Genomic DNA, 10,879 nt, shown 5'->3' on the forward strand with positions numbered 1-10,879 from the left:
GTGGGTCGGTATACTCGAAGCTGTCAAACCTGAAACAGAGCGAAAACATCGCTCACCAATGCCGGACTATACTCTCCTTTACATGTTCCTTCTCGGCCATGGGATGATGTTAGCATGGACTTCGTCGTTGGACTTCCACGGACCCAGCGAAATAAGGACTCAGTGATGGTCGTCGTCGATAGATTCTCGAAGATGGCTCATTTCGTCGCCTGCAGCAAAACTTTGGATGCCACTCACATTGGAGACCTCTACTTCAAAGAAATAGTACGCCTCCATGGCATTCCGAGAACCATTGTTTCCGACCGAGACGTCAAATTCCTCAGTCACTTTTGGCGAACACTATGGGGGAAGTTAGGCACTAAACTCCAGTTCAGCTCCGCCGCCCACCCGCAAACGGATGGACAGACTGAAACTGTTAACCGCAGCTTAGGGAATCTACTGCGTTGTTTTGTAGGCCGGAACTTGAAGCAATGGGATCTCATTCTCCCTCAAATTGAGTTCGCATTCAATCGCTCCCCCAACCAGTCGACGGGACACAGTCCGTTTGAAATTGTTTATGGTAATAATCCGCTGACTCCTTTAGATCTATTACCCGCATTGTCAAATTCTTCTTACAGTCAGGAAGGAGAGCAGCGCAGTGAAGAAATTAAACGACTACACCAACAAGTGCAAACTCGGATCGCCCAACAGAATGCCAAATACCAAAAACTAGCCAATAAGCACAAACGGCCAGTCATCTTTGAAGTCGGCGATAAGGTCTGGATAAAGCTGAGGAAGGAGCGATTTCCCCCTGGGCCGTTCGGAAAGCTTAAGGCCAAAGCGGACGGACCGTTTCGAGTCCTCAGAAAGATAAATGACAATGCATATGAGATCGAGCTTCCAGGGAACTATAATGTGTCGGCCATCTTCAACGTGTCTGATCTAACTCCCCACTATGACTTGGAAGATTGCCTTGCCACCCCGGGTGAATGACGTAGGAGCTAACGGCTACCTCTGTTTTTTTTTTTAATTTTCATTTCCTGTAGCTATATTAGGCTACAGTGCTTAGCCTCTTTCTTTGATGTATAAATAGTTTTGTTCTCTGTAAATAAAGGAGGTTATCATTTGGTATTATCCAAAACAGATTGTTCTGTTTTTGTTTTTCCTCTGTTCTTTTTCCCGCCCGCAGGTTGCTTCGAATTCTCAAGCTACCAGGCGAAGGAGTAAGCAGAGACCCGGGGACATCCAGCTCAGAGTCACCAGCAGCCACCCTTCGAGGAGTCGGAGCCGGTGTCAGTCCTCTTCACTGCATATTTTTAATTTTGAGCCATCAGTTGAATGCATTTATCCCTATTTTAAAAGTCCACAGTCTTCTGATTTTGAAGATGCAGAGAATTCAATCTGAGATGAGTTTCTATCTAAAATTGAGCTAAAAGATGAGATAAAAAATTGTTCTATGAATAACTGAAAGTGATTTGAAGCCTGCTTGAGGTTGAATTAGTCAGTCTGTTTTTTAAGGTTTGACATGGCTTGAGCTATTAGCCATCCAAGGCAACCCTAGTATGATCTTGAGCCGAGGTTGAACTAGCTCAGCCTCTTCATAGATATCTGACACTATTGTTCTCCATATTTCATGATACATTGAACACAATAAGCTATTGATCATGCTATACACCAACTTTTGGTCACCTATTTAGCATGTTAATGATGATGATGATATTATCAAGCTGCTTCAGAAGTCATGCTGCAGTCTTTTTTGCATCTGTTTGATTTTTTATGCCAGTGTAGATTCTGATTGGTATATGAGATCAATGCAAGCATTAGCAAGTTGGCTACATTATTAATAAGTTGTGATTGCCCTTGATGTTGGAACTTTGGAAAATCCATGAGAATTGGTGAAAAAAAGTAGGTACATGTAGGTACAGAAAATAATTGCCGGCACCATGTATTGATGCGCGTATTATTTTTCTTCTCTTTGAGTGAGCATTCAGTACATTTTTTAGAAAAAAATGATTGTAGCTAATTGAGTTTGATAACTTGCATGTAATTCTGATATTATCAGACCTTGCATTTATAGTTAACTTTTACTCCTTTGAAATACTACATGTTTTGCTTGCAATCTTAAAATTGATAAAATAAAGGATCTGGTTGATAAAATTATTGGTCTGCCAAAATCTCCTTCTTATGCTGTGAATTAGAAACCATAGCAATATGGATTTATTCTTCTTTAATAAACTCTCCAATTTCCTGCAACTCCTGAATGTGTTTCTCCCTTTGCTGTACCTTAATTTGAAGTGCATTTTCAGCTTAAACTTTTTAGCTGAATTTTTTCTTAAGTTACAACTTTGATGGATAACCTTTAGGCATTTGGTTCTATGATTGTGGTTGGAGATTGCATCTCTTGAATGGAGTTGGAATTGACATTTGAAAGAAGATGACAGCGTAGTCAAGATGTATGAGGGTTTGTGATATTCAGAAGTGAAAGAGCTGAAGAGAGCTTTAGAATTTTTTATGGTTTCTAGAAGTAGAATATATACTTTGCATGCTTGATCATGATGCTTTCCACTATTCAAAATTTTATTTTGCAGGTTGGCCTACTGCTAAATAAGCTTACGTGCATAACTTGCAGATTTAATCATGTGGTTGAAGAGTTGGAAAAATATTTCCTCCCACATCAGCGGCTTGATTCTGGAATATTGAACCTTTTTCAGTGTAAAGGAACAACGACTAAAAACCACTTTTGCATAAAGAAAGCGTAATACTTAGATATAAACATTGATCTGAAAGAATATAAAAGTAAAAGAATTGGCACGGCAGCATCAGCAATGTCAGCAAACTTATACGAAGTTATCCAGTAGCAAGGCATTTTGCATGTAAAGGATTCTATGAGGCTCCAATTTAATAAATACTTTAATATAAAGAAAAGTAGCCAACAAATAGGCATTAGGAGACTACATGGGAGTTGTCATGAGGATTTTTACATTTGGCTTTAGAATATAAGCAAGGGGACTTCCTTGAACATATAAATGGAGGACGAAGTTACTATTTCATTGGAGTAAGATTTTAAAACTATAGTTCGCTCGCTCGTCATATTATGTATATCTTCTTTACAAATCACCATTAGAGAAAAGTGGAAGAATGTTCATTGTACAAAATCAATGATTCATAGTAGGATCACATGGGTCTTCTTTAATTTTAAAGATACAATCACTTTTAGAAACAAGTGATGTTGGTTTATTTTTAAAGATACTCATTGCGTTCTATCTTGTTATTTTCTTTGCTTCTCTACCATAATATGATTGTTCTCCTACATGTGCCGGATATCTTAAACATGATGGCAATAATTATGCTGGGCTAAACTAACTTATTTTGTAGGCTTGTGTGGCCACGTGATCTGTGCTATGTGCGTTATTGGAGACGTAATGATGATGGAAGCTATGGTGAGACTTGCAGTTAGTTTACCCCTTCCATTTTCCCCTTGGGCACATCCATCTAGTGTAAATGCCCTGTTGCTCGTTTATGCAGTTGTGCTTTTTCGGTCTAGGGAGCATCCAAATTGCAGCGCACAACCAGGATTTGTCAGGGCCCATATTGAGAGTACCTTTTATTTTCTGCTCCATAATCTGATGTTAAGGGCATTGAGCAAAATTTAGATGTCCTTGAAACTGTAATTTGTAATAATATCTACAAATGCTTAGCTTCTCCTTTGTGTGTAGGTGGTGGATTCAACATTTCTCCTCTAAAATCCCGTAATGGGAGAACTCGAACAAAAGTTGAACATCTCATGCAAATTGATTTAAAAGGATGGGGTGTTGGTTATTTTCCATCATTTCAGCAACATTGTTTGATTCAGATGTTGAACAGTGTAGCTGGTGCTCCTCTTCTCCACTAGTAGCTCAATTTGGTTGTTTAAACTTATAATATAATTAATCAAAAACTACAATTGTGGTCTTTAGCATGATTATTTTAATTTTTTTATTTACTTTTGTTACTTCTAAGTCGCTCAAGTACCTTCAATTCTCTAATTCTTGAAAGGATGTTTATTTTTCTGCGCCTTAGCAGTAGATGTATTTGTTCATGTACGTCATAATGATTACTCTTTTTTTCATTTCAAATTTTGTTTCTTCCTTCCGCAGGTTTGCGTGAATGGTTTTCCCAAACTGATGAAACTCACACAGTTCCAAGGATACCAGTTATGATGAGCATATCTTCAGGTTCAGTTTCTTCCAAGAAAGGAGGGAAAAGCCATGATTACTCTAATCAGTCAATTCCTTTGGATGAAGAATCAGATGAGGATGAAGATTGCCAGATTCACGAACCTGAAGAAATGGTTGGTAGACTTAATATGTGTGTAATGCATATTTTTTTTCTTCAAATTCTGTCTGCATAAGTGAAAATTTATACCTTGCTTTTGCTAGATGGACTCAGTCAAGGCTGAGAATGCTGTGAAGCAACCAGGTTCGTGGCATATCCTGTTGTGGTTATGCCATTAGTCAGAAGCACTTAAAAGAATGTCTATAATGTGATTATTTCAATGATATGTCCAGATGAGGATCCATTGGATCAGCTTGATTTGTCATCCTTTTCTGGCAATTTACGACGTGATGATCGTGATAATATTCGAGATTGTTGGAGAATGCCTGATGGAAACAACTTCAAAGTCCGTGGCAAGACGTTCTGTTATGACAAAACAAAGGTCATTAATAACCATATTGAACAAAAAAACTTTTTTTTTTTGGTGCTGAGCTTAGAAGTGCCTTTTCCAGCTTCTTTTGATCATGGAATAGGTTTTGTCTTGCAGATACCTGCAGGCAAGCCTTTTATGAAGCTTGTAGCAGTTGATTGGTTCAAGGATGTGAAAAGGATGGACCATGTTGCGAGGAGACAAGGCTGTGCGGTTCAGGTAAGATGAATACTAGTTCGATCTGTTTTCTGAAATCTAGTGTTTTCACATTTTTTGTTATGAAATATGATAGTGACCACGTACTTCTTGAATGTAATTTATTATTAATTTCATATGGTTTTGAAATTGATCTGCTAGCTCCTGATTGAAATTCTTTTGGGGCTGCTTGGTTGGCTAAAAAAAGGGGAAAAAAAAAAAGAATACAGTGTAAAATGAATACTTTGAAGTTGTTTGGATGATTGTAAAGTAAATTCATTTTGTTTGGTTGAAGTAAAATTAATGTAGTATAAAGTTTAAAGATGGTGGCGCCCGACAGGTGGTGGCAGCTCCGGCGGCCGGTGGTCAGCGGCGGTGGTGTTCAATGGTGGGTGGAGGTGGATGGAGGGCGGCTGTGGTCGGCTGGAGGGTCGCGGTTGCTGGTTGTGGCCGAGCTTGCTTGCGATGAACCATTTACCTCAAAAATGCGCTAAATGATTTTACGCTACATTTATTATGCTTTACTTTGCATTTTTTTTTTCATCCAACCAAACACTAAACTTTTCAAAACCCTTGCATTCCCTTTACTTTATATCCATTTTACTTCCAACCAAACAACCCCTTAATTTGATGAAGTTATTGTCATAAACGTTGGTCTAAGATTTATTTGTCTGTCTGGGCCTCCATAAATTTGCTATGTGGGTAGAAAAAGGTGAAATATTTATTTGTGGTTACAGATTTACCTTTGCTGATCATATTATTATTGCATACTCTCTTAAACATGTAGATGTAGTAAGAGTACCGTTGCTTCATGCTAGGCGCAAAATTATTCTTTTGAAGGAAAAAAGTGAGTTTAACGTTTTTCCTTTTTTAAACTTTAAGTGACTGGCCAAATGAAGTTTCAGGTCCATTAGATTATCTCTAGAATTATCTTATCGTCAGGAAAAATATATTCTTGAAAGGGTTTGCCATCATCAACACTAGTTGTATTTTATTGTGTTGGTCATAGTTTCAGGTTATTTGAATATTTTTTTGCAACTACTAACCAAATTGCCTTTTGCGTGTCATCTATGCCTTCCATATTGAGGCAAGGTAGTTCATTTACTGTACTTTTGGTAAATAATCTTAACAATTTTAGAGTGCAGACTTTGCAATATTCATCCTATAAGGAAGTTGAATTTTGAGATGGCTAACTGAAATCTTCTACAACCTATGCCCTTATTTGGGCTTGTCTGTTAGAGGCAGTGTTGATCTCTATGGGATTGCAAAACAGTTAATTTTTTATCAGGCAAAGGTTACGAGGCCCAAGTCCAACAAATTTTAACCGTAAACTATAAACTTTAGGCCCAGCTTTAGCCAGAAACTTTATACACGTACAGCTGAACTTGAAATCTTAATACCCAATTACTAGAGATTTAGGTCAGCAGTGCTAAAGCTGTTTTTGTTGGACCATCAACTCTTTAACATTCCATGGAATGCCCACTGATAAAAAAAATTTAGCCCTCCTATGGTGTTATTTGATTCAAACTGCAGCGGACCTTAACTGCAGTGTGCTCCAGATTATGGAGATCAAGTAATGGAATGCTTATTGGATTTCCTGTTGTTATATGATTACTTGCAGCATACAATTCTATTTAAAGAAAACAAATTCTCAAAGCTACAAAGTCAGGAAAGTTTGCAAGAATTCATACTTGTGTAGAATCAAACCTTGAAGAATCTGCTGAGGCAGAAGGCTTTCTTATGGGATTTCTTTCAAATCTATTTAATATAATTGTGCAAGTTTTGTGAACGTATCAGTACCTCAAGTATATAAGAGTATATGTCTATTCAGTGTTTAATTGCTTTTTCTTTTCTTCGTTTTATCGTTATGAATGGAGAAACGCTTTAGCTTGCAATGCAACTATTTTTGGAACGGTGACATTTGCATTTACACCTTGTGAGAACTTCTTTCCTTTGATTTGCTGATGCAGGTTGCCTCTGAGAAAGGACTGTTCACTTTGGTCGTAAATGTTCAAGTGAGTATTTGCTTACTCTTCTCTTTATGCATTCTTACATGGGAATCAAATGGTTTGGTTTGGTTACTTCACATTTTTTTGGCTAGTCTAACAATCTTTCTCTTCTCTTCATCCAGTCATTAAACATTACTAATTGTTTTATACCATTTTAAATTTACCAAGTTTTTGCCAGCCTAAGAATCAAACTATTGTTTTGAGCCTTAATCTTGTTTTATTGGGCTTGGTTGAGTTGATTTGGTTTATGAACGCTTGAGCTTTCTAGCTTGGGTAGTCCGAAAGGAGATACCCTTGCCCAATTTAGACTCAGAAATGCAATCCGTTCAACATAAAATTTTGAACAACCTATCTTGCCGCTTTATTTCTCTATGTTTAAAGAAAAATAAGTGGATAGTGTTTTTATTGTTTCTTTACTCGCAGAGTATCAAATTAGGTGCTTGAATTTCAACATTGAGGTATTCTTGTTTTTTTGAACTATTTTTCTTTTAAAATTTCAGATCTACCAATCCTTCTACCTTTTTATGAATGCTTTCTCAGTAAATTTGGTGAAACTTTTAATCTATAAAAAATATCTTCATAATTTGGTGAGAGCTCCATTTTGGAAATGGAAAATTTTTCCTGGTATTTTAATCTTCAACAGAAAGATCTTCCATTTTAATTATTGCTCTGTATATAGAGATTGTTGTTAAATAAAATTTGATAAACTTTTCTGGATGATGTGCTTTTGGAATTTTAAGGTTTGAAAATATGGCAACTAATTGTAACCAATGATCTATTTAGATTTAATCTGTAGGGAGAATTGAAGATTGTCTGGTACCTTACTAACGTCTTGTTGATGCATTTATGATCAATTGGCTTGGTTTGAAGTCTTCCGCCTCCTAACATCTGCAAGTGATGTTGTGAAATAGCTTGATCTCTGTATGTTTCATTCAAGTGCAGCTGACCAAAATTCTTGCTGCGATACTAAAATTGCTTTTTCCCCCCTCTAGTTGCAGTTGTTTACGTAGGTCCTTTGTTTATCATAATAGAATAACCTCTTATTTTGCAGGTTCCAGGTTCAACCCATTACAGTATGGTCTTTTATTTTGTGTCAAAACCACTAGTTTCTGGGTCATTGCTGCAACATTTTGTTGACGGTGATGATGAATTCCGAAACAGTAGATTCAAGCTAATCCCCTCTGTTCCTAAGGTTATATTTGCTATTTTCTTTCTATTGATTGCGCTGATTCTAGTTTTGTGCCAGGCCTTGTTGACATGAATCCAGCTGCTTCTTTTTTTCAGGGTTCTTGGATAGTTCGTCAAAGTGTCGGAAGCACCCCATGCTTACTAGGAAAAGCAGTTGATTGTACCTATATTCGTGGACCAAAATACTTGGAAGTAAGAAAAAAAGAAATAGGTTATATATAACACAAAATGGTTTCTTTGATTTCTTTGATAACTGAAATGTCATCATAGCATAAGTTGGATAATGAGATTTCTAACAGGGTTGATTCTTGCAGATTGATATTGACATTGGTTCTTCCACTGTAGCTAATGGAGTTCTGGGATTAGTCTTTGGTGTGATTACTACTTTGGTAGTCGACATGGCCTTCCTTATACAGGTACCTACATAGATTCTTTTATCTAAGTTAAAATGAAGTTCTAGATCCCCTTAATATAGTAAATGCTAGCTAAGTTCTTATGGAGCAGAAGTTCATTAAATATTTTTTCCCTATAAGTACAAATGATGTTCATTATCATTAGACATCCCAACTGTTTATGGTGAGCCAATATTTCATGCATTAGCAGTAATTTTTGCTTGATAATCATCAGCCAAACTTTTTTTTCAAATCAATTGTTTCCTAGTAATCTCTAGTTTTACTCTCTAATGATCGAACCTTGGGGTTTAAAAGTAAATTATGGATGTCATGCGCTTTCTGCTTTAAAAATTAAAAATTGAGTTCTTTAAGAATAGGGGTGTTAAAATTTGACACGACCCAAAACTCGTCCCGGACCCGACCTGAAAATTTTTGGGTTTAGGTCAACCCGTTTGCCATATGGTTTGGGTTCGGGTTTGGTATTAATGGGCTTTGAGATGGGCTAGAGGAGGATCAAATGGCTATGAGTGGATGAGCAGGTTCGACTACAGGAACTAGAATAAGATCGAAGAGGTCTAAGTTCTACAGGTTTGGAAAAAGTAGCGGCTAAGTCCAATGCAGGAGGTCGGATGGAGATGTTCGGCTGTTCGCGTGTCTTGCGGCTAGGGCAGAGCTAAAGGAAGGGATTGGAAGTAGCGATAGAAGTTCAACGTCGGGTCTGGAGTCGAGGCCAAAGGAAGGCCGGTTGTAGAGGTTTTGCAGCAGATGGGGAAGGCTTCGTCTGGGTGTTGCCGCCGGCTAGAAGAGGTGAAGATTGTCACACCCCATTTTGACCCCTCTATAGTCAAACTAGAGTGTAACAGAGAAGAAGAATCTGAACAGACCTTCTTCGTACTTACCCTACTCTGAAATGCTGATATCATAATTGGATAAGTAAAAGTAGTCTATTCAAACTATCCTAACACTATTTAAACATAGCATATCAAGATTTTCATAATAGGAAGTATATATAATACCTCAAATAAATACACATCTTGATTTAAATTGAGATTTATTAAAATCTTTAAAATTTATTTACATACCCCAAAAGTCTTTGTACTGTTTACATGTGAATCTCTAAGCGCATTCAAAAAATATGTATAATAAAAGAAAGATAGTCACCCACTCTTACTGCCATACGGACTCCTTCCCCTTTTCTTGAAGTACAATCATTGTTAATGAGGTTGGACTAAATAAAATACACAAGTAATGTATAAGAATTAATAATAACATTAGGGTAATTCATATCTATTATTTTAATATAGTTAATGGGTTATCTCAGATATAATCAAAGCATTAAGTAAAATATATGGGAAGTTTTCTTGCACTTCGTGGTGTCCTCTTTTTTGGGTTTTCCAACACATTTGTATTATATTGAAGAGACTAACCGAAAGTAAACACCACGCTATTTAAGTTACATTGATATTTATTTCCCGTTGTGTATCCAAGCTTCCGTCTGCTGCTTTAATCTTCTGCTTATGTCTGTCAATTAAAAAAATTGCTTAATGCTTTGGATCCTCTCATTCCATTTAATTACTGCTGCAGTTTTCTACAAAACCTTCTCTGCCTTTTGCTCATTCTAAAATTGTCTGAAACAGGCAAACACTTATGAGGAGCTCCCCGAACGGCTCATTGGAGCTGTTCGTGTTTCGCGGTTAGAACTTTCTTCTGCTATAGTTCCACAACTTGAGCCCAACACCTCAACTGAATAAGAGACGTTAAAATTGTGATCTCTCATCTCAAATTCTTTCAATATTTTCTGGCTCGTTAAAATGTTTCATAAAATCGGTCTAAAGCAGAGCTGGTTCTTGTCTGGCCCTTCTAAAGCAGAGTATCCAGAGGGTATCTATAACGTAGATAGATAACATGTTCAGATAAGCTGTTACTGATCATAAGTAGTGTTTCAGAGCTTTGAATAATTCATTGTATCTGCTGCACTGCAAAGATGGGAACTTTGGGCTTTTATTTTTACTTTTTTTAAGTTTTTAATTCTGTTTGGCAAACGAACGACTATGATGTAAAATGTAGCAAATTTCATTGATTGTACAAAATGATAGAAGGCCAATGTTGTTGACGAGGGAACAAAGAGTAATTATAAATTATGTGAAACTATACTTAGTATAAAATTTGCATTCTTCTTTAATTATTAGGTTGCAGATCCTTTTAACATCATGTGAATTTGAAATGGGCTTTTATTTTCGACCACTATAAATTTAACTGTAGAAGTTTTATCTTTTTCTGAAAATGAAATAATTTGTGTAGCTTGCTTGCAGCATTTTTTTTTTTTTTCATAAAAGGATAATAACATTAATAAAATGGAGGTTACAAAACCAACACAAAACACAAGTTCTCTAAAAAAACAACAAATAAAAATAAAACCTAAGAGCTAAAGA

The 10,879-nt window shown here is 36.6% G+C and overlaps 1 protein-coding gene across 1 annotated transcript in view; it reads left to right on the plus strand.

The window, feature by feature from the left end:
• The window catches only part of LOC110106677 (protein ENHANCED DISEASE RESISTANCE 2-like), a 31,313-nt gene extending 20,701 nt beyond the window's left edge, over positions 1-10,612 (plus strand). Inside the window, exons 11-22 of the mRNA XM_020836639.2 lie at positions 3,355-3,419; positions 3,505-3,576; positions 3,696-3,851; positions 4,116-4,309; positions 4,398-4,437; positions 4,527-4,675; positions 4,781-4,882; positions 6,829-6,873; positions 7,919-8,059; positions 8,152-8,247; positions 8,370-8,471; positions 10,085-10,612. Of these exons, the coding sequence (XP_020692298.1) occupies positions 3,355-3,419; positions 3,505-3,576; positions 3,696-3,851; positions 4,116-4,309; positions 4,398-4,437; positions 4,527-4,675; positions 4,781-4,882; positions 6,829-6,873; positions 7,919-8,059; positions 8,152-8,247; positions 8,370-8,471; positions 10,085-10,198 (1,276 nt within the window). The 3' untranslated portion in view covers positions 10,199-10,612. The remainder of the gene's footprint in view (positions 1-3,354; positions 3,420-3,504; positions 3,577-3,695; positions 3,852-4,115; positions 4,310-4,397; positions 4,438-4,526; positions 4,676-4,780; positions 4,883-6,828; positions 6,874-7,918; positions 8,060-8,151; positions 8,248-8,369; positions 8,472-10,084) is intronic.
• The last annotated feature ends 267 nt before the right edge of the window (positions 10,613-10,879 follow it).

The sequence above is a fragment of the Dendrobium catenatum genome, unplaced genomic scaffold (genome assembly GCF_001605985.2).
Source record: "Dendrobium catenatum unplaced genomic scaffold, ASM160598v2 fragScaff_scaffold_998, whole genome shotgun sequence".
Lineage (NCBI taxonomy): Eukaryota > Viridiplantae > Streptophyta > Magnoliopsida > Asparagales > Orchidaceae > Dendrobium > Dendrobium catenatum.